Genomic DNA, 24,512 nt, shown 5'->3' with positions numbered 1-24,512 from the left:
TGTATAGAGCACTTTGAGTAATCTGTGAGAATAGAGAAGTGCCATATAAGAATCAGTCCATTCACTCTCTGAACAGAGTTTCTTCATGTTACTTTGGCACTATTATGTTCCGGCACATGTTGTTATTACATGGCTTGATTAAGGTACACATTAGGCTGACATCTGAGGCCAGAGCTGAAACTGTTCTGGGCCAGCAGTGTGTCTGCAACTGTCTTTGTGCTGGCCCATGTGTGGGCCTCCTCTGGCAAACCAGATCTGGGCCACCAAAGGGCCGTCATTCTTTGCGGTATGTGGGCCATGTGTAAGCACATTGTGTGGGCCAGATCCGGGCCATACCAATTTTGCTATGTGGGTAGTTGCCTTGCTGCAAATCACTTCCAGTGTGGACAATGATAGTAAATGGTAAATGGACTGGTTCTTATATAGCGCTTTTCTACTCTTTCTGAGCACTCAAAGCGCTTTATACAACTAATAATGGTGCCCTATATTAAGCTGAAAACAAAAGGAGACCGAGGCTTCTGTTGAGTCTCCTCAGAATGGAACTCTCTTCCTTTGGACACACACACACACACACACACACACACACACACACACACATCGTTATAGTAATAACTTTATATTCATTTCTATTATGGTATAACTTTGACTTTACTTAGTCTTTACCATGGATGACCACTGTCTCTGCCTCACTTTCCTGAATAGCACAGTAGAATATAATACCACAAATATAATAACAATCAAGAACTTCCACTCTCAAGACTTTTTTGGGGGGGATTCTTTGGGAGCACTCACTCACCTACAGCCAGGATGTAAATTTCATATGGTCATCATATTTTAGATCGAGTACAGTTCTATATGTATGTAAACCCAACTTTAATAAAGTTGGGAAACTGTGTTAAATGTAGGTAAAAATTCAATGACTTGCAAATCTTATTAACTTATATTTTATTCACAACACAATACAGAAAAACATACAAAATGATCAAAATGATTAACTGAAAAAGTGCCATTTTGAGACAAATATTAGCTCATTTTGAATTATATGGAAGGAACATGTTTAAAAAAATGGGACAGGACCTCTCTCCATGGAGAAGGAGGCTGGAAGCCAACATCAGAGAAGCACAGAATAGGCCAGTTCTCCAATTCCTGATGGAAGACACCACCAAAAGTGGTTGAGAAGAACAGGGCTAAGGTCCTGTGGGACTTTAAGTTCCAGTCAGACATACTGGCCAACCAGCCAGACATAATGGTGGTTGAGAAGAAGCAGAAGACTGCAGCTGTGATAGATATGGCAAACCCAGTGGACAATATCAGAGTTCTCTGTCCAGAAGAATGCAGTCCCAGGGATTGCTCAGATACTATTGCTCCTATAGCTCTTCGCTGATTCCAAGGGTCAGTCAGCTGACTTTTCATAGTGAATGATGGGTTTCAAGTTTTTCAGGCTTTTTCAGGCACATTTATAGCTTTTCCTCACAGAGAGATAAGCCCACAATGGAAACCTCTGCAGATTGTTTCAGCAGTGCACAGAGCATGCACCTTTCATTTCTTAATATTTTTCTAGGGGAATGGAAATGAGATGCAGCACTTTACTGAAACATGGAAGCATGAATGGAAATACTAAATGAGATTTTTTGTATGGCTACATCCATTCTTCATTGCAGCCTGAACTCTCTTAGAACTCTGTTGCAATTTATTTAAGTAGTCTTCAGGAATAGTTCTGCAGGGTTCCTGAAGGACATTCAATGCTCTTCTCTGGACATTGGTTGCCTTTTGATCCATTCTCTGTCCAGATTATCCCACACTGCTTTAGTAATGTTCAGGTCTGGGCTTTGGAGAGAACAATCCGTGATTGATACTGTTCCAGTGTTTGTTTTTCTACCCAGGTATGCTTTGAATGCACTGGCAAAGTGTTTGGCATCATTATCATGCTGAAAAATGGGGTTGCTGCCAAGAAGTTAGAGCAGGTCTTCTACTAATCGGTGGGTTTGATCCCTGGCTGCTCCAGTCTGCATGTCAAGTATCTTTGGGCAAGAGACTAACTCCAAGTTGCTCTGTGATGCATCTATTGGAGCAGGAATGTTAGATAGAAAGCACTCAGATAAAACATATAACGTGTTTTGAATGCTCTGGTAGAGTAGAAAAGCACTATATAGGAACCAATCCATTTACCACACAGCCATTCTTGAGCATTTTTGTTGGTGCAAAAATGTTATTTTATGCCTTTCAGACTTTTTTTTTTATCTTTCATTTATTTTTACGTAGATTCAACTAAAGATAGAAAAGTCTGAGAGGGAAACTATCCTGGGAAACCAATGAAATATGAACAAAATATCTGTTTTTGTGACAGACTGCCAGTAACAAAATAGTAAAGATACTATTTGAAATGGTTCTTCGCTGTTGTGTGTTATAAGTTCTGTGTAAACACAACACTGCTTTATTGAGTTGTCTCTTTTAGCTTCAAAGATGCATAGGTCAATGTTAAGTGGCTTAAAAGACAACAATAAGAAGTTACTAATGGGACTGACATCTGAAGAGCAAATGAGTAATGTGCTTATTTATGAATGTGGCACAGTGAAAGTATCTTCCTTAACACTGCGGCGGGGTAGCAACCTGTCGGTAAGTAATGTGTTGTGTGAACCCCCACAATGCTGTGGGACCTGATGGAGTTCCTCCCACAGTTTTGAAGGCCTGTGGGGAACAACTAGCTGTGTACACTGATATCTTCAACCTGTCACTAACCCAGGCAGTAGTCCCACATATTTTTAAATCCTCCATCATTATACCAGTTCCCAAAGACTGGACAGATCCACCCTGAATGACTTCAGGCCAGTGGCACTCACACCAGTCGTTATGAAGTGTCTAGAAAAACTGGTTCTCACACACATCAACCACATGGTCCTGGACACTATAGACCCCCGTCCAGTTTGCATACCGTCCCAATTGATCAGTGGATGATGCAACAGCAATAGCCACTCTGCAACCACCTGGAGCAGCAGAACGTGTGTCAGGATGCTCTTCCTGGACTACAGCTCTGCTTTCAACACCATCCACCCGGGCAAGCTGATGGAGACGCTGACAGACCTCGGCATCCCGACTCCCACCTGCAACTGGATTCTGGCCTTTTTGACAGACAGACCACAGGTGGTGAGAATGGGAGGACGCGTGTCTGCTGAGCTCACCGTCAGCACTGGATCTGGGTACAGGACTTTGGTAGACAGTGTTCTTGCCTACGGAGAGGAAAATGACCTCATCCTAAACACGGAGAAGACTAAGGAAGTAATACTGGATTTCAGGAAGAACCCCCGTCCCCTGCAGCCTCTTATCATCAAAGGGACAGAGGTGGAGAGGGCCAACGGCCACAGATTCCTGGGACTGCAGGTTACATCAGACCAGAGCTGAACTCTGAACACCACAGCAACAGTGAAAAATGGCCAGCAAAGGCTTTATTTCATTCGGCTGCTCAGGAAAGCCGGCATGAACCATCGCAGTCTCACCCAGGCCTACAGAGGACTGATAGAGAGCATCCTCACCGCAGGCATCACTGTCTGGTACGGGAACACAGGCAGAGAGGAAGGCTCTGCAAAGGGTCATAAAGTCTGCAGAGAGGATCACAGGCACAGAACTTCCTTCCATGGACTCTGTACACAACAACGCTGCTGAAAAAGAGCAGAGAGAATTATCAGGGACTCACACCATCCAGCTCAGCCTCTGCTCAGACACAACAGAGCAGACAGCATCATCACACACAGAACGACAACAGCTTCTTCACCGCAACTGTCAGATGGATGGCAAGCAAAAAACACTTAACACTTAAAATAACACAGCACTACTTTACCTCCTTTCAAATGTACAATGATTAATGTGCAATACTTTTTATGTGAAATGTGCAATATTATGTGTGAAATACTATTACACTATTGATATATACTATTTGAACTCTCACCAGCATGTATCGTATCACCAGCCTGTACAGTGGGTTTTTTTCGTCTTTTATATTGTAAATACTACTAGAAGATTGCTCCACCCTTTGCTTGATCTGTACTTTCCTTTAATTGCTGTTTTTACTTTTTAAAAATGTGACTGGACCTACAGAGCTCTGCACAAGTCCAGTGTGCATGGACTGGAGGATTAATACAGGAAATTCATTAAACTGTAAAACAAACAAACAAACAAACAAAACTTTTACATCCTTTCAACCAAGAGAAGGATACTAATTTTAGCTAAAAATCCTCAAGTTTAGCAGGTTAACAACAGTCAGCATGATGCAGTTTTATTGAACATACAAAAGTGAACATCAACACACGAACACACACAGCCAAATATAATCATCAAAGTACTGTTTGCAAACCATTACAGAAACACCATGCAAACCGATGGCAATGATTAGTGTCGTTTGATTAAAATGGAAATGTGGTACATCTTTAAATACATAAGGTCTGCTGATTGGATTCACATAACAATACAACAAATGAGGAGCAAAAGAAAGCGAGCATTTAAAACCAATCAAAACAAATTAAATCAAATATACAAAGAACAAAACGTGTTCACATGTTCGCAGTGGCCAAGCTTGAAATCAGTGCAAACAGCAGAATGTGACAAAATTCAAAAACTAACATCCTGTGACTCAACAGCACATTCACAGTTGACAATAACACGGACACATTTTTCTTGAAATTATAAAGCAAAAATCCTCTGATTTTTAAATTCCCTTCACACCTTAATATTTCCTCTGTGAATACAAACAAAGAGTCCGTGTGAAAATGACCTGGGTTTACTTACATACTTTTACTTTGTGTAGTTCATTTAAATGAAAGACTACAGAGACATTCCTCCTGCTTCATAAAGTTTAGTAAAGTCGCAATCCTCTAAAAGCCTTTTAGTCATCAAGACTGGATGTGTCCTGGCAAACCCCCGAAATTCCAGGCTGACAGAAGTGATAGTGAAATAAAAATCCATTTATTCTCCAATAAATTTAACAAGACTAGTCTAAAGACTTTGCACGTCTTTAGAAAACAAATGATCTGAAGAACCCTCGCAGTTCTTTAAAAAAAAAAATAGAAGCAGTTAAAGGCTTTAGCAGCAACAATCTGCAAAGATGAGAGACAGACTGAGCCTTCGTTAAGGTTAATATTGCTTTATATCAACTGGAGAAGAAAAGTTCTGGCCTATGAAAAAGAAGAAGTCAAATGCGTCTCCTTGTATGCCTCTGACCTGCCTTCAGAGCAGCTGGTACTTTTTGAAAGATCCAGTCCCCACTTACACTTATTCATCTGCTGAGTGTACTGGATTCTCTTCAGTTTCTAAAAACCTTGAAAGACACTTCACTTTGATTTTCATTTTTGTGAGTGGATGAAGATGCAGGAAGGCAAATCTTTCAGTTAGCGCAGCTGATGAGAGGAGATTGTGTTGGCGTGGCCAAAGTGTGTTTCCTCTGTTTTCAATTTGGTCTCGCTTCATGTCCGTCTTGGCTGACATGGCTGCTCAGTTTCAGCTGCAGACCTGCTCTCATCCCAGTGATGACCATTCAAAGGTCAGTCTGAAACAGAAGCTGCGGCGCAGCGTGAGCAGTCAAACGAGGACTTCTGCTTAGAGATTCTAGGTTTAGAAATGTTTTATCATATTACATATAAAGAGGAGGAAAACAGCATTCCTGACTTTATCCAAATGTTTTACCTTTTCAAAGCTTAATTTGAGGAAAGAAAAACTTTCTTTTGTATATTTCCAAAACTGCTCCGAAGAGCCAGACTTGAAGAACTTTCCCTCAGTCGTGTGGATTGCATGAGCTTTTTGAAGACGTGCCAGGGTGCTAACTTGTTTTTGAGCTATAAAACTTTTCAGCGGATCAGCGAAGTTTAACTTTGTGTGTGTTTTAAACTGATGTAACATGACTGCACCCAGATAAAGGGTACTTCATATCATGTTTTAGACTGATTTGGCACAAACATGTTTTCTTTAAAACCCACAGCAAGTTCACTGCAGCTCCCCTTGGTTTGCTTAGTTAATGCCTAGTTTAATGTACAGTTACTTTATGCGGACCCAGTGTCTGTTAAGTTTTGATTCACCCAAGTTACAACACCAAAAGTCTTTCTCACCGCCCTCTAATGCAAACACGTTAAGCTTCCTTGAATATAAAGCTGTTAGTTTTAAAACGGTCCATAGCGACATGCGGATCCGCCAGAATTCCCTTCAACTCAAATTGAAATGTGGCTGAAAAAAAATGTACAAACTTAAACTAGGAATGAAGTGAGAAAGTGTGCATTATTTAAAACACAAATATGGCTCGTTGCTGGACTTAAAAATAATAGAATTAAGATTGAGTAATCAAATGCTGCCTCAAACAAACGTTTCATCTCTGTTGAGGATTCAAACTAACAGCGGCTGCTGCAGGATTTGAGCTGGATGAGAGACAAAGCAGAGGAACTACAAAGTGACTTCCAGCTGCCGTCTGTGCTCAGTTCATCCAGGCGTAGGCATACAGGCCGTTCTTCCTCCACAGATCACACTGAGGAGAGGTGTAGTTCCTGACCACCTTAAGGCTCTCGGACAAGAAAGCGATGGCTGATGGGTACTCGGGCCACTTTGTCTCCAGCTTACCTGCAAGAAGTAAAGAGAAACAGAGTGTAACTTTAAGGCACAACAGCATCAAGGCAACAGGAGGACGAGGTCAAATCCCCTCGTTTTCCACCACAGAGTCTAATGTACAGTATGTTTTCCTTTTTAAATCTTCATCTGGCCAGTTCCTTATCCTTTTTGGCTGCCTCTGAAAGTGATATCCAAAAAGGAAATCAGTGGAGTCAACATGTGTCCTGCTTCCTTTGTAGCCATCTGTCACCACTGTCGTATCAGCCACACCTGTGAGGGTGTGCTTGGTTCTGAGTAGTGGACATTATATCCATCAAAATTTCAGATGAACCCACATCTCTGTGTGGCCGACCATTTACTGTCCACCAGTGTGCTAAACTCTGAATTGCAAAGAAACTAAGTGTGCACACACTCGCACTCAACATGAGCTAGAAAAGAGCATCATTACAAAACTACAGTCTGCAGCAGGGGTGAGCGATATAACCTCAAAATCATATCAATATCTGGAGAAAACTTGTGATAACAACTGATGATATAGAAAAAGAAATTACTTAAAGCTCTCCTTTACCATCATATAACTGGATCCGTTATTTCAACCCAGCATTTGCTCTTCGTGTCATACGGAGTGCGACTAGTTTGAGTCATTTTTTAACTTTTCAGTCACCACCTGCTTGTATCTCCCACCTTTGGTGAGAACAGTTTTCATGCATATTTTTCAAAGCGTTGTGCTTGGCTGGAGGTTGTTGGGGTAGCTTCGTTTTTATTAAATAATCATTGGACACGTGGTATGACACGCCTGGGTTTTTCTTGTTGTAGTCCACACTGAAAAATATAAACACATGGTGTGCAATGATATGACAATATGACACCTTCATGTAAAATTGTGCACAATATGATACGGCACAGTCTGCAGCACAAGCACACAGCCGATGGGTAAAAGCCATCGGCTTTCGGCTGCAGCTTGTTGTGCAGGCAATCAGCCACAAACAGGCTTTAACCCTTCAAAGCAAGCAAGTGGATTAGCTGCACAAAATCTCACCCACCATACATTTGTTACAAAACGGCAAACTATCAACAGAGACCAAAATCTATTGGAGCCAGCCTCAAATTGCCATAATGCTGTTTCATTTTCAGCATTGGAGGCTGCTGCTTAATAAAGACACATAGTGATGACATGAATTTCAATGTACAAAGGCAAAGAAAAAAACCAAAAGATGTCACACTAACACACTGAGTCATCAAATGAAAAATCCAAGGTAGTTCCTCACGAGCCCTTCATAAGGCTAAAAGTCTTTTACATCACATTTTTCGATGGATCAGGATTGTTTCTGTTGAATTTGTTCAAAGTACCTCCTGAGCTATAAGTTAACTCACAGATACTCTGAACGAATGAACACCAGCAAGCTCTGAGCACTGCTTAACAAAAGGTGAAGCTTTGAAGAGAAAAGTGAAAGAAGGAAAAGAAACAAACTGAATCAGAATGAGCACAGAGGTCAGCTGATAGAGATGTGCAGAAGCAGAAACACAAGTTAGGAACCTGCTTTTATGTCGGATGCCAAGAGCAACCATATTCTCTTATTGTTCTCTTCTGCTCCTTAGAGGAATTTTAGGGGTCATTTTCTGGTCCTGAGTAGCAGCAGTGAGGTGGGCGAGCAGCACAAACACTGATGTGTAATACAAATACAAAAAGATGGGTTCTTACCATCATCACATCACACCTGATGGAAAGTAGGGTTTGCTCACTTTGATTTTTTTTTTTTTAAACACAAAGTGTAGCACCTCAGTTCATCCAGACTGTTTCCATTCCTCTTCCTTAAGCCTACTTTCCTCTGACTGGCTGCACCTCGCAAACAGAAGGTTTAGGCAGGTGGCATTTTGTTCATTCTCAAGCACAGAGATATCTGAACTTGTCTATTAGCCTGAAGTTTTGGCTCACAGGAATTACCTGCAAAGACGAGGGTCTTATTTGAAGCCCTGAATCCACTATTTTAACTCCACACACATAATAACTTCTCTTACCTATGATTTACAAACAGCCCTCACCTGTTTTGGCAAAGCTGACGAGATTGCGTGTGATGAGATCCTGAAAGCGCCGGTCCCCATCTGAGAGAGGTTTCCCTAAAATGAACTCCAGCCCTCCAAAGAACGCCACGGCATCCAGACAGTGGAAGGAGAAGCGGCTGGGGAATGGCAGCAGGTCGCTGGACGTGTTGACAGGTCCGGATGGCGTGTGCGTCACCACGTAGCGATACACAGGACTGTCGAGAGCAGCTGAGAAATGGTTACAAAAGAGCTTATTAGTCTGTCAAAAATGACAAAACCCCAAATGTATCCTGCTGGAAATGTTCCACTTTCTATCTTCATAAACATAAAAGAAAACAAATCCTGCAGTTGCAGCATCAATGCCTTTTTATTAACTGTTGTTATTAAAATTACTCTTCAGCAAATTGTCAAATGTGAAAAACACGTTTGACAATTTGTTTCAAACATTTACGACAAAAGACACTTTGAATTATGCAAACATTACTGACATTACACAGGTGGAAGCGTGTGACTTTACCTCTTTTTTATGATTTCTTTGCTTCTAAAGTGTCAGAAAACTGAAAATGTCTGCAATAGTTTCTTGAAGCCCAAGGCGAAGTCACCACATTCTTTTTACCATCATTCCTCAATATAATGAAAATAAATGTACCAACACACTAAAGCGAATACGAGTGGAATGTTTGAATCGTGGACTTAAATGGAAAAATAGTTTTAGATTATCCATCCGTCCTCTGGCTTATTAATTAATCGGGCCTTTGTTGAAGCGACCCTAGTTTGGATTTATATTTTAATGCTTGACATTCACGAATACGATCAAACGTTTAGCGCACAAGTTTGGGAGGGAGTTTTCACTGGAGTGTTCAAATTACACATTTTTTTGGAGATTATTTTAGCAGCAAGTCGATGTGTCTGCAAAACCTCCGGTGCAAGTCAGCGAGGATGGAAGACCAGCTGGATAGAAGTTCCCTCCAGATATCTGAACTCTATGCAAAAAAAGGTGATCTTTGACATCCAGTGACATCACATTCTTTTTGTTCTTTCCCGACACTCATGACAGGATGAAATAAAAAGCTTAGCTACACTGTTGCTGATCCCTCACTTTCCTGAAAAGTAGCAAAGATTCAAAACAGCTGGAACTGTGAAATATTCATGTTTTTATAGCTTAAACTTCAAACTGCCTGCATGTGACACATTCAGGGGCTAAAGTTAAGTTCCTGTACTCCAGTTTCCTCCCTTAATCCAAAGACGTGCATGTTAGCTTAACTAGTGATTCCAACAAGGCTGTGAGAATGAACGGCCATCTGTGAAGGACCCAGCTTCTCACCCTGTGACATCATAGACAGAAGTGTCATTCATCACTTCAGAGATCATGTCTCCACTGCTCTACAGTCCAGTGGCGTCCAGTGGCGTTACATCTTGTGATGTAAGGCTTAGACGCAGTTGCTCAGCATAGGAACCCATTCCACGAACTGTTCTTGGGCTAATCTGAAGAGCACATGAAGTTTGGAGGTCTGTAGTGATTGGCTCTGCAGAAAGTTAGCAACCTCTGCACATCCGCTGATCCCACTCCATGATTTCATGTGGTCTTCCACTTTGTTATAATACCACTAAAAGTTAACTGGAAATGTCCTGACTGTTGTTGCACAGGTGGCGTCTTATCATGGTACCATGCAGGAGTGTACGCACCTGTGGCCATGGAGGTGATTGGAACACCTGAACCTTCAGGGATTTGGTTGGGTGAGTGAATACTTTTGGCAAATTACGGCGTGTGAAAATTGTTGGAAAGTATTTAGCAACATAAAATGTTAATATGCAATGAAAGTGGAATGTGAATACATACAGTCGGTATATTTCTGTTCTAAGAAACAGAAAACCTAGCTAACTGTGTTTTTTTGGTGTTACGTACATTTTTAGAGTCAAATGTTATTTGAAAAGCTTTTTTCTATTATTCAAGCCACAAGCAGTATTTCATTTCTTGCTGAAACCAACATGTATGATCCTTTTGAATCTCCCATTTATCAGTCACTTCAAGCCCAGATTGACTGGGACTCAGCGAGAGACGGAAAAAAAAAGACAGAAAAACAAACAAACAAATAAAAAACAAACAAGCTGCACAAGATAAAAAACCCAGTGAAGCATGTGGAAGAAAAATCACCCAGGATGCCCTGCAGTCGCCTCACACAACAGCTAAATGTCACTTTACTCAGAGTTTCACCGCTGACTGAGTTCAACAAGCCCCGAGGACACCAAACCTACACGAAGCACAATCGTGCCAGACTGCAAAGGAATGAAGGGGGCTTGATGACTTGTTACTCTGAAAAGAAAACAACTTGTAACATAAATTTATGTTCCATTATACTAATGTGTCGGAGGAGATCACTTCACTTTTGGTATCAGCAGAGAAAAACACTCAGCTTTTGTCGCTCTCACTTAGAACCAATAAATATATCAGAAAGTATTATAAAGTAAAATGAAAGAGGCGGCCATGAAAAAATGGTTAGAACATGAAGCAGAAAAGCAAGCAAAGAAACAAAGAAAGCAAGAAGTTTGTCTTTGTGTCAAAGAACTTCTGTTCTCAGATACTTTTACTGTAATATTTAGATTTTCTTCTTCTCAACTACATGTCGGAGTAGGGTTGCTCTGGATGATGGATCAATATTATCAATATGAGGTATATGTTACACTTAAAGTTTAATATAGCCACATCTTTGCTTCTAAATGAATGTGTGGGGATCCATCATCATCATCTCCAAACTAGAATAAATGAAAGGACAGTGTGCTGCAAGAGGGCAGCTACCAGGGCCATGGCCAAGACTAAAGCTGAGCACTGGAGCCAAGGAAAGGTAGACAGCTTTTACTTTCTCTGCCTCTTAGAATATGGGTATAAGCCAGTATGCTGACTAAGCGTGCTGACTCTGAATCTTGACTGATGTGGTGATTGGTTAGAGAGACTCAACTCTAATCCCCCACACATATTCGTTAGAGACTAAGTCAAGCCCAAGATGGAAATTGGGTGTAATGAAATAACAATTCAGTCAGAAATTGGTCAAACTTTATTCAACCAGTCGCCTATTTTTCACAGAGAGATAGATCAGTAACTATGGTGAGGTATCCACTTCAAAACACTTAGATGGTCCACCCTGCTGGTTTTCCAGCTGCCACTTAATCATCACTGAGCACTGCACATCCCATCTTATTATGGGAGAACCTATTATCAATATTATTTTTATAATCATGATATTATTCAGTGATCCATGAGTTTACCTGCAGCCCTCTGGGCCAGGTCGTTGTTGGGACAGGTGACCCTGATGTCAGACACCATGGTGGTATAGGACCTCTCTGGGCAGCGGTCTTTGGTTGGACACGGGGCCGAAGATTGATACAGCTGCAACGCCTCCTTGACGAGACCGTCGCCGAATGACTTAAGTTTAGCTGAGAGGAAAACGACACAGACAGATACAGTCCACACATAATATTTAGTATAACAGAAATGTTATCATGTGAAGTGCTTACACAGATTTTCCTGTTTAAACTCAGTTTCAGTCCCTGGCGTCATACATCAGTGAGCGGGATGCAATCAAACAGAACAGTGGCCCGAACTATGAAACTGGATTTGGGCTTAGTGAGGTAAAGCCTAGTTTTCAGTGTCAAGAGCGTGGTTGACTTCTTAATGGGCTATACTGTCTACACTGTCATGGTACTTTATAGAGCACACCTAACCTTGATTTTTAAAAATCTTTTTCCTCCACGCTAATAATTTGACCTGATCAGGTAAAAAATATACAGTAAAAAAACCTTGAATGTTAAGCACTTGGCAACAGTAGGGAGGAAGAACTCCCTTTCAACTAGCAGAGACAGTAGAAAGCCAGGGTCTGCTTCAAGGCCCAATATCTTACCAATATTTTAGGAAATTTCTTTCAGTCTGTTTGTTCTTTGCCTATCCTGACAACCTTTCATGTGATCATGTGATTCACATCTGTTAGATGTGTTGCTAGGAAACCCAGAGTATAAGTGAGACTGACCTTGTTTGAATGAATGATTCTCATATTTAGGATAAAGGTTCTGTTACCAGCGTTTCCCTGAAGCCCCAGTCACACAGACCTAGAGAGGGGGCGTGGCTAATCACTACACAAAATTCTGTATTCCATGAGTAGCTGCTGGAGACGGCCAGCAGTTGCAAGGTGAAAAGGATTCCTGATAAGTATACGATGCTCAAAATTTCTTTGGTTGCATGTTGTAGCCATAGGGTACTCTATGGCAGCGGGCAACAACCTTTTTTGCGCCGGTTTAATGTCAGACAATATTTTCACAGACCGGCCATTAAGGTGCAGCAAAATACAACAAAATAAAATGATACGAACAAGACAAAAACTGTGGTATTTTGTAAATATAATAATAAACGCGAATTCACTGTGTAATTGTGTAACTTTATTAGCATCGTCCTCCTGAAATGCGCCAACAACAATGAGAGTAACATGCTCCTCTCTGCACCTTAATGCTCTCTGGTCGCTATGGTAACGCGTAAATATTTCTTTCAAAATAAGACACGCACACACACACACACAGGGAAAGACCCTGAAAACCATAAATTTCACACCTGAGCCTCAACTCTCGCGGCCCAGTACCGAACGACTCACGGACTGGTGCAACCAATACACACACACAGGCATGTTTATTGGGCCATGTTTGTGAAGATATTGATTCATTAATGATTCAAATATTCTCAATCAAATTCCCAAGCCTCCTGTGACTACATTCAACCATCACTACAAAGCACTAACCCTGATCTCGGTCTAATTCCCTGAAGCTAAGTGGCTACAATCTTACAATGTTACGCAGCCATATTTTGAACAGACACAATCACATACACACACTGAGAGAATCCTTATAGCAGTCATTTCTTCCAGCACAGTGGCTCCATGGTTGCTTGCATGCGATGCATTTAGAAGACATCTACAGAAAAAAAACTGGGTTACACCCTCTTTAAAGCCGTTACCTGTTACGAACCACGTGTAGTCCCCCCAGGTCCACTGGGAGATGTTTGTAGATGGAGGACTGTGGAGGAAACACAGCACTGAAGTGGAGACTCATCTCAGCACAAGCTGAATGTGGAGAAACTGAATCAGGTGAACTCACGCGAAGTCAGCCTCTTGCTCTGTTGTTCCAACAAGGAAAGGGACGTCACTGTGCTCTCCTTTCTTCTCCCACAGCTCAAAAGGGGGCGCTTTGAGGACGTAGCCGTCCACTACTGCAACCGGGCCGATGAATTGCCCTTTGGTGGGGAGGTCAGTCATCTCATCTGCTGCCCAGGAGGGGTACTCCTGCCATGGGATGGCCTAGGAACACATGCTTATTATTTTTAGCATAAGATTCAAGAAGAAAGAAACAAACTTATATTCATCTTAATGGTTCTTTTGGACAGGAGGGGAGCACAATGCATGTAAAGACGACCGGTCCACAGTGAGTTTAGGTTTCGCTTTCATAAAACACGACTATTTTTTAATTTGTATCTAACAGAATTACGGGATAAAATAAGATGGAAACTGCTCTTTTTCCAGGCTCCTGAGTGGCATCTTGAATCACTTACTTTGACATTTTAAAAACCTAATAACAGTGACCTGCAGTCTGATGACTGTCACAGTTTTAAAAGTTCAGCTGTCATCATCATTTCATGATATACATTATTCATAATTCCTCCCGGGGTCATCGTCATGTTGAAATGAAGCTCTTCATGTACCTACAGGTTCTCTTCTCATCAGAGGATCCTCAATTTAATAAACCTCAGTGGTGTTTCTATTTGAGGGAAAGCTGCCTGTAATCGTGGCTGCAAATTATATTTAGTGTCCCATTTATTCATCAACTGCATAGTAAAATTAGAGATGTCCAGGTCTTTTGATACCTGGATGTGACATTATAAGCCATCAAAATGAAAAACTTAATTTTAATTTTGATCAAAATGTCAGAAGCGTTTGGAAAGATGAGCTACGAATGAGATATTTCCTGATATCTTTAGACATTAAGGAGAATATTACAGAAATTAACGTTTTTCTGTTATTAGATTTTTTATTACTGTCAGAGCTTCGTTGCCTTTCACAGATTTTTTACAGCAAGGCTCTCCAGTTAGGATGGATTGTCTGCCTCCTCCTTCTCCTACCTGCAGGACCTGTCCGATAGAGAGGCGCCTCAGGCAGGCCAGATCTCTGCAGCCCGTCTTATTCAGGAACGCCAGGTTGTCCACCTCGGCTTTTTCCAGGGTCGCGTTGTAGACGTACGAGCCACTCATGTCCACTGCTGCATGAAAGAGACCCTTGGCTAATGGTGACATCATCAGGGTCCACACTGACGTTCCACCTTCAGGAGACCAAAGTATAAAAATGGGAGAAGCAGCTGGTTGCAGGTGATGGAGCGGTTCAACTGGTTTGCCTTATTATTAAATACATAGATAACATAGCAAGCACCTGCACATTCAAACTCTCCCAAAAGATGTGAAGTGTACACTTATGTTTTTAGGACTTTTAGGAGCAAGTAATTATCTTTCATGTGGTTGTGGAAGAATTTTGGCCCACTCTTCATTACAGATGGCTTCAGTTCATTAAGGTTTGTGGCATTCTGCAGTTCTTATTAGGTTCTGTGATAGAATTTCCATCAGGCTGCACTGCAAAAGGGATTTTGAAATTTCTGGTATGAACATAGTCATAAATTGCTGTTTTGTGCATCTGCACCATTTACACACAGATTGGTGCATATACCGTATTTTTCAGACCATAAGGTGCACCGGATTATAAATGGTAAATGGCCTGTATTTATATAGCGCTTTACTAGTCCCTAAGGACCCCAAAGCGCTTTACATATCCAGTCATCCACCCATTCACACACTGGTGATGGCAAGCTACGTTGTAGCCACAGCCACCCTGGGGCGCACTGACAGAGGCGAGGCTGCCGGACACTGGCGCCACCGGGCCCTCTGACCACCACCAGTAGGCAACGGGTGAAGTGTCTTGCCCAAGGACACAACGACCGAGACTGTCCGAGCCGGGGCTCGAACCGGCAACCTTCCGATTACAATGATCAGTTAATCAAGGGCATTTCATTAGCACACCTAGCCTCTTCAATCAAATTAAGCAGTGACCATGTACTTCCACAGGACTGTAATGTCTACCACTGCAGAAGGTTTGCTTATCGCCCTGTTTAAATGATATGGTCATAAATTAGACAAAGTATTTTCTACCTTGCTACTGCCACTAATACAATATAATAATGTGGAAAACGCTGACACCACACCCATCTCTTTTTATCAGTTTATTTGTTTTTACTTCTAATGACAGTTTTCGTTATGTCAGTATATACTGTGTTCATTCGCAGTACAGTGCTGACCAAAATACTACCAGCACATCTGTGATAGCTCAACAAACATTCACACTGACACATGATTTCTCTTTTAAATAACTGTTATACAACTCTGGCAGTGTCTTTAATGCTTCTGTAGATTTGATCAAATCGCTATAACTGCTTTGGGCATTCACTATAAATAACCTTAATGTGCACATTCCCTACTAACAAGTGAGTTACTACTGTAACTTCAAAATATAAGTGAGTGTTAATTTGACCGCCTATAATCACAACACCACATGACAGATCTAATCTGTGTTGCTGTTATTATTTTATCTCTTCTTTTAATTAGATCGAATCTTTTCTAGGACACAGAATTCGTCATAAAACATTCAATCCTTTAGGGTAAGTTTGAGACTGCATGTGTCACAGCATGTCCCGATGACACTTTTAATGATTATTTTTAATACGGTTTATACCTGAGCTCTGTCCAAATATGGTAACTTTGCCAGGATCTCCTCCAAACACACGGATGTTCTTCTGAACCCACTTCAGAGCTGCGATCTGATCCAGGAAGCCATAATTCCCTGCAGAGGAGGGAAGGGGAGAGTTGAGAAGAGATCGATTAGTCAGGTTTTGATGCAGCCTTTTTCTCAATCAGAAACCAGCTTTCTGTGGTGTTCTGGCAGCATGAACTAAATTTAACTCATCTCAAGCTGAGGGAGCGAGGAAATGGGGCAGGGGACTATTACAACTATTAAAAAAGAGCAGTGATAGTGAAGAGGATAGAGAGGAGGCTCTGGAATGCTGAAAAGGAGTGGTGTGCCCCGCCATCACACCATTGTGTCACGCGAGGCTCTGTCGCATCAAGGTCACAGTGGGCTTATTCGGGTTGCGTAACAGAAATGACCCACTTGACTCACAGCGCAAAAATGCAAACAAGCAGGAGGAAGCCTCGGAAAGAGCTCCATTTATAAAGATCGCATTAACATTCATTAAGTATACACGTCTTAATGGAAGGCTATGGACTTCTCAGCATTCCCTCTAACTGGGAGCACAATGTAAACACCATAATTATTAAAAGGGTCGGTTTAAGTGGTTAATGGCTTGTAAGAAAACAGGCACTACAGCCATTAGAACTTCTTTAACTCCACACGGTGCACTGCAGCGACCTAACAGAAGCCGTTAAAAGCTCCCTGCAAGTGTCACTACTTCTGAAACTCCACGACGATAATTAGGGTCTTTAACTGAGCATGTAAAAAGGTTTGTTTGTTCAAACTCGGCTGCATTTTATTCCACTTTATTTGTTTAGTAAATGGCTCACGGTTCACCTCTGAGGGAACCAAACAATAATGAGAACGGGCCTGAAGACGGAGCTCAAGCTGTGTCTCGGTTCCACATCGCATGCCAGCTGCGTACGCTAACTGTGCGGTCGATGGTGACGGGGAAAGGCTTTGTAGTTTACAGGCTGTTAGCCAGACTGTGTGAGCGATGGAGTGGTTTTAAAACCTCATTAGTAAGCACAGACAGCGGAGTGAATGAGGTGAAACTACCACTCTGACCAAGTGGACAAACTCCGTCTCTTTGTGTTCTCATCAGTCTGCTGTCCGAAATGATCCGATCCAGCTTTCCAAGTCAGGATCGGGCAGATATCCGATTTAAATATGTTGATGCATGATTCATATAATCTATCACGCATCATATTTCAGTGTTACCTCAAAATTCTAATATTCAGGTTACAAATACATGTTACAAATACCCAACGTTTGGTCATCTCACTGCAGGCTTTTCAATTCAGTTTCATTTATATAGCGCCAAATCACAACAGTTGCTTCAAGGCGCTTTACATTGTGAGGTAAAGACAGTAGAATGACACACGTTCCATTTTTAGTTTATAGTTTCAGATTATATTTAAACTAGATGAATAATTATCAGCTACACCTCTATATTCTACTCTTGGTGTCTCCTTAAGTTACTTTGACAGGTCAAATAATTCTTACTCATCTTAAACTGGAGATTTGTGCATTTTGAAAATACTGGAATAAGCTCGTATTTTCGGACTTTTCCTCAAATGGGCTCATTTATCAAATATTTGGGGTGTGAAAAGAAAAAAACATGACCACTTATACCTAGAACCGCAGAGGATGTCATTTTTACCCCACAGAAATTATTGCAAAACCATTACTATGGCATGCTGGGTTGCCTAGCAACACGCCTGTTTACACAACAACACAAGGCAGCTATAACATGAGTCACAGCTACAGCTGATTGATAAATGAATTTAAAGCAGTGTAGTTAGGTAAAATATGAATAATTAATGCCGGGCTGAGGATGCTGAGCGGAGCGGGGCAGTGTGTGACCAAGATTGTGGAGAACTGATATGATGCTTAAAAACGAAGTGAAATCCAGAGCACGGTAGCCAAGGTTTCTGGACTGTGCAGAGCGCTGAGGCAGAGGTGGACAAGATAATGAACTTGGACTGATCAACTATTACAATATTTTTTTAAATGCATTTCTATGATTTTGTATCGAGCTGAAAGGTCGAGTTTAAAATTTAGGCAATAGCTGTTCAGTCTATTTCACAGCGCTCTGTTTTTATACCGTCTATATTTCAGTGCAAATAATGCCAAACTTAATTTTTAACTTTTCATAAAGTTCTTCTTCTGTAAGAATTACATTTTTTCAGAAGTGTTAGCTGTTGTGTTATTCGTTGTACCCTTTGTCACTTTATTCTAATGTCACTGTACTGGGCTGCAACCCGGTACTTGTATTTCTGACTTTATAGTTTGATATATTGTTCATAGTTTTGGTTTTCTTTAGTTCTTAGTGATTATAGTCCTTCCTCCCTTTGTGTTTATCTTAGCCTGTGTTAGTCTCTGTTCCCGTGTCCCACGGCTGTGTATCGTGTCGCGTTTCCTGTTTTACTTTGAAGGTCTGTGTCTTATGTCAGTGTATTCTGTTTTGCTTCCTCCCTGTCTCGTAATGTTTAAGGAGGTTCAGCTGTGTCTCCCTCCTGTACACCGTTTCTTCGTTTCACTCTGTGTATATATAGTTTGTGTTATCCCTGGATTACCTCTGCTCTCCGTCCCGGTTCCAGGTTTCTTGTTTCAGGTATTATTTCATGCTTAGTTTTTCCCAGTTTAGGTTTTCGTAGCTTTCCCTGTTCCACCTGTTTGTAGTTTGGTAGCAGCTAAAATAAAAGCTCGCTTTTCGTTATTATCCGTTCTGGTCTCCGTTGGCCTGCACTTGGGGCCACGCTCCACTCATATCCCGACGATTTGCCTCGGAGATCGTGACATCTAATTTGTATTGTAGCTTCATTTTAGGTCACTGATATTATAGATCATTGACAAAACTAATAAAGGTATGAAGAGCCAGTGGGCGGGGCTTGTGCGCTGACATAACTGTGGTGCTGAGATCTCCTCTGTCACTGACAACATACAGAGGCAAACATAGGAAAAGCTTGTTCAGTGTGAAGCGTTTAGGCTCACAGGGGTGACTTGTATACACAGTGACCTCATTATTTGAAACATTAACCATGTTAAAATCCATTGCAACAGGTTATATAAGGATCAAAAAATTGGAAGAGTTGAACAGGTCTCCTTTAACCTTTCCTGATATCTAACAAAGTCTTACACAACATGTATTTTCATTAGCTTGTTTCAGCTAAGGCTGCGTTCACACCGAACGCGATAGAGGCGAGCGAAAACGCCCTAAACGCCCCTAATTTGACGCGTGCACATTCGCACCTCAACGTGTGTCCAAGAAAAACCCATCGCGCCTCAAAATTGCATCTTTCCACGCGCGTGGACCGGAAATGTGGGAGGAAGTTGTGCTGCAGATGTCCTCTGAATAAACACATTATCTTGTTAGCGGAAAGGTATTTGTACATCAGTGGGAAAATAGCGGGACAGTAGGCGGGCTTGCTAGCTTTTGCGCGGCTTTATCGGGTCAGTCTGAAAATTAAAAAGGAGAATGAATGAACTTACCAGGTTGCCCGATCTCCTCACTTCTGTGCCTCCAAGCTCGGTCCTTTTTATTCCTGTCTCGGTAGAAGTAGCAGCTGGCATCATACAGCTCTGGGTGATTAGCCACGGCAGTGATGAGTTTTTCCTCCATACTGAATGAAGAATGAAGGGCTTTGGTTTGATCTGCCCCTGTGACCTGGTTACAGCCACGTCACCGGCCTCCTGATTGGTTGTCGGGGCGCGATTTGACGCCGGAGTTCATATTTTCCAACTCCAGCGGTTGGCGCGGTACGGGCGTGTGCACAAAATGCAACACACAATCTGACACGCGTGGTTTTCTTCGCGAGTCAAACGCGCCCCACGCGGTACACTGACGCGCGTTTCACGGGTTTTGGCGTTTTCGCGACGCAAATCTGCTTCCGCATGTTCGCCGGATGCGCAATCGCGCGTCATCGCGCTCTTTCCATTGACTTTCCATGTACACCTGACGCTCTGGCCGCCTCTATCGCGTTCGGTGTGTGCGCACCGTAAGGCTTCAGGCTACAAATATCATGCAGCCAGTTGTTTGCTGGCTGCAGTAAAACACTCCACATTCGTCCTGCTGTGCATCACCGACTAACCTGAGGTGTTTCTTGGAGAACCTTCTCTCAGAATCTGTAGAGCGAGAAAGCCAAAGGCATTGAGTCTATAGTTGAAGCTGACGTAAACCATTTTTGTGTCGGCGGCGAGCTTCTCCGTAGGCGAGTATCCCTTCTCTCCTCCGCTGAGCATGTGCAGGTATCCTCCATGGATCCACACCATGACGGGAAGCTTGGCGTCAGGCTGCAGGGTGGGGGTCCACACGTTGATGAACAGGCAGTCCTCCTGGCCCATCACCTTCCCCGTGCTCGACAAGGGCCTCACCTGAGGGCAAATGCTGCGAAAGTGGCCCGCGTCGGTAACCCCGCTCTTGCATACCGGTTCAGCTGGAGGAGCCCAGCGCAGGCCACCAACAGGTGGAGCAGCGTAGGGCATGCCCTTAAAGGAGTAGGCTCCATTTTTCTACAAAGAAAAGATTACAAATGTCAGAGCATATTTGTTGTACTTTCCTGAAGATTTGAGTTTTGGAGGAGGCTCCCAGGACCCACTGCACCAGTGTAGGGTCTGAGACCCTGTTCTGGATTTCATCCCGATACTCAAAGCTGGTCCAGGTGCTGTTGTCTAGCATGTAGACCTCTGTGTGTCACTGAGCCACCACCAAACAGTCAGGCTGGCGTTCCTTTACTGCTTTTGAGCAGTTTATTAACGAAATTTCTTCTTTTTTTTAAGAAACATGAAAAAAATACTCAGTGTGTGAAAATGATAATTAAAAATAAATGTGGTAAATAAACTGAGCTGAGCACTGACTGCATGAAACCCATCCTGCAGCAGCCAGCTCGTGTTCACAGAAAAAAAGTGTAGAGACAAATTCGATCACGAGCTCTACTTTATTATTTCTGCAGATGAAGCACAAATCTTGTGTGTTGCAGCATCCTGGGGAAGTGAAAGCAAGGCTAAGCGAGGTTAACGATTACATTTAGTACAGGATTACAGTTACAGACTTCAGGACATGAGGCCTAAATGAATTAAAAAGTAGCTTTTGAAAAAGTGGTTGCAATGCATCTTAGATTTGATATTATGAAGAGTACAAACTCACATATCTTCCTCTAAAGTCGCCACAGTCAGTCGACACCTGGGCGAGTCCCGGTGGCAGCGTCTGGGCTACGTAACCCAGGTAGGCTGCAAGAGCGAGCAGAGCGAGCACGCCGAGGCAGATGAGGAAGATGCAGCGTTTGGACAGGACCAGGAAGGGGCTGATGTAGTGTCTGTGACGCACATACTGCACCTCCTCCTCATCCTCCTCCTGTACCAAGTAGCGGTACTCAGTCCTCTCTGGAACCTCGAATGCATCCTCATTCATCTTCACTCTGGGTCAGGAAACGGAAAATTCAAACGACTCCACCTCAGACCAGATCAGATCTCGCCTGCATGAGGGGGACACGGGAATTATGGTCCGTCCAAAAATGCACGTTTACAGGTTAGACGGCACTGAAACACACTCCTTTCACACATCAGGAAGATTTCTATCTGATGCTTCCTGCACCAGTCACTGGGATGATATCAGTCATGTAATGAGCAGTGCCTGCTGTATAACAAATATGTGCTTTGGTTCTCCACAAAAAATAAAAAATAAAGAGCTGCTTGCTCAGAGGCCTGTTCAATCCATTGCTGTCATATATCTTTTATATAAAGTAGCTCCTGTCCAGCTGACCCAACATCTCTGCAGAGAACTTCTGAAACACTCTTCCAGGCTTTTGTCAAGCTCTTGATTGAGAACCTGATTACCAAGTTACCTATCGGGGTGGATGATATTCTTAGCTTTAAAAACCATTTCTAAACTTTTTGCTTATACCCTCACTCTCACTGCCTCATAAACAAGCTGAAGCCTCCATTTATGGCTCTAAAAATGAGACTCCCATGTAAAAATATCCGACTATAAAGCACTACAGAGAAAGTTTACAGCCTGCTACAAAAATAAAAACTGTTTATTCTGTTCACAGCAGCTGTAAACGAGGTAAACGAGGTCATTGAAGTGGAACTCGCTGTTTGTGCTGCTGGTGCCCGTTGGAGCATTTTAATGTAATTATCAGACTGATCTGCTGTGTGGTACAGACAACCCAAGACATCTGTACTTCGGTTGTGGTCAGTGTTTTATTAGTCTGTCACTTAGCACTTACAGTATTAAAGTACAGTTTATGGCTGGAGCTTGCTAATCAGGGTAGTTAACATGAATCGATAACTTGGCAGTCCATGCCAAGTCCATGAAGGGTGAAGCTTAAAACGTGGAAGCCAGAAACAAATGAGTGATGTCACAGTGGCTACAACCTTCTTTTACGTACAGTCTATGCGTACATCAGGCTCAGCGGCTGTGTGTGCCGAGGGAACAGCTGATTTTACTGATATGCAGTGTGAACTGTGGCACCTTTTGTATTGTTTTTTGTGTCCCGCTACAAATTCTATCCAATCTGTTCAGTTTACCTGAGGACCAACGTTTCCTCGACATTCCCCATTTGTTCCCACCAGTTTACAAAAATAACAAGAAATATGTGAATCAGAAAGAAATGTGCCAATAAACAGAACTACTTCTAGACAAACTCCAAAATGTCGAACAGACAGAACAGACAGCAGCTGAAGTTGACTGAAATGCAGAATACAGACTGCTCAAATCAAGTCAAAAATAAGATTTTATATCCATCAAAACTTTGTTATCGCTGGTATTTTTCAGAACAACTTCTATTTTGTGACAGGCTTCTAGTAACATCAGTGTAGTAAGTGCCTAAAGACACAACTGAATGTGATAACAACTGGTTGTCAACACTGAAGTGAAAATGAGTGAAAAAGCAGCCAATGCCCAAAGAAACTCGTGAAAGCCTCGAGAACTATTGCTCAACACAAAAAACAAAGACGAAAATCTGTCTCCCTGCAAGAAGAATATGAAGACATGAGGAGCGGCTGTACAACACAGCACCGCAGACGTGCACCTAAACTACAAACACACAAAGGGAAAACGGAAAAAACTGTGCGGGAACAATAACCGGACGGGCCAACAATAAATCAGAGGTGTCAACATGTTACAGCGACAACATGGTGGCTCCGTGTGTCACCTCCTCGGGTCACTGTGCCGCAGCTTTCTCTCACAATTAACCCCAAAAGAAGACGAGAAGCTAAAACAGCAAAATCCTGTTTTTACAGCTGACATTAGCGTTAATATGCTGTCAGCGCTTTTCGCCACAATGCACTTTCCCCCTGCTGCCAACAAGTTGTTCAAATGTTATAAACAACTTGTTGGGCTGAAATCTGTCAAACTTGTTTCTCAGGATTAAGCCTCAAAGAACATTCGTGTCACAGGTTAGAACCTGCAATCAGCTTTCAGCAGTGACTTTTATACATCATTAAAAAAATAAATAAATCCGGGTACAAACTGTCACAGTGACATAAATAACGCATAAAAACAAATCCCTTTATGGCAGTCGATGACTTTTTAACACCGTTCCTGCCCTCAATCTAAACTTCCGCTCGCTCGACAGGTTTATTACTTAAGCGTCAGATAACTGCAGAAGAAATTAACATTGCAGTGTCTAAACTTACCATGTGCTAAAAACTGCCAAAGAACGCAAGACAGCACAAACTCTCCAAAAACCTCAAACGTTGACGCATTTAGTTCTCCAGTGGGCGGAGCGCGCATATTCATGGACCTTCCTGTTTAGGACATTTAAAGGGACACGAAACTTAAAATATACGGGAAAACAAACAAACAAACAAATAAATAAAAGGATTTAAAAAATCGCTCCTGATTAGCTAACCACAATTGTTAAACAAAAATACACCTTAAACTCCGTTTAAGGAGTTTGTTGTTTGTTAATAGGATCGTTTCTGATTACCAGTGCGGGCCAGCAATGCCATGTGTAACTGTATTAAATGCAGTAATATATTACAGTAACATACCAGGTATAGAAGGAAAACAGTCAAACCACGCTTTTTTCTTCTGCCTGACTTGTGCTACAACCAGCC

At 42.2% G+C, this 24,512-nt stretch overlaps 1 protein-coding gene across 1 annotated transcript; it reads right to left on the bottom strand.

The window, feature by feature from the left end:
- Positions 1-4,251: 4,251 nt before the first annotated feature.
- On the bottom strand, positions 4,252-24,187 carry si:ch211-71n6.4 (para-nitrobenzyl esterase). Its single transcript, XM_005457382.3, has 10 exons — positions 24,090-24,187; positions 21,598-21,925; positions 20,543-20,963; positions 16,434-16,541; positions 14,780-14,976; positions 13,762-13,961; positions 13,622-13,680; positions 11,890-12,057; positions 8,626-8,853; positions 4,252-6,594 (listed from the first exon to the last, which is right to left on the bottom strand). Exons 2-10 carry the CDS (start codon positions 21,859-21,861, stop codon positions 6,452-6,454), a joined length of 1,788 nt encoding a protein of 595 aa, XP_005457439.1. The 5' UTR covers positions 21,862-21,925; positions 24,090-24,187; the 3' UTR covers positions 4,252-6,451.
- Between the last annotated feature and the right edge of the window lie 325 nt (positions 24,188-24,512).

The sequence above is a fragment of the Oreochromis niloticus genome, linkage group LG1 (genome assembly GCF_001858045.2).
Source record: "Oreochromis niloticus isolate F11D_XX linkage group LG1, O_niloticus_UMD_NMBU, whole genome shotgun sequence".
Lineage (NCBI taxonomy): Eukaryota > Metazoa > Chordata > Actinopteri > Cichliformes > Cichlidae > Oreochromis > Oreochromis niloticus.
This window is presented reverse-complemented; position numbering and strand designations above follow the sequence as displayed.

What these genes read in the sequence shown, in the direction of transcription:
- si:ch211-71n6.4 (XM_005457382.3), bottom strand. Translation starts at nt 21,861, where the DNA reads ATGAATGAGGATGCATTCGAGGTTCCAGAGAGGACTGAGTACCGCTAC. An exon ending in GCGACTTTAGAGGAAGATAT is followed by an intron (nt 20,964 to 21,597) that starts GTGAGTTTGTAC and finishes TTTTCTTTGTAG; the next exon opens with AAAAATGGAGCCTACTCCTT. An exon ending in CTATCGGACAGGTCCTGCAG is followed by an intron (nt 13,962 to 14,779) that starts GTAGGAGAAGGA and finishes ATGTGTTCCTAG; the next exon opens with GCCATCCCATGGCAGGAGTA.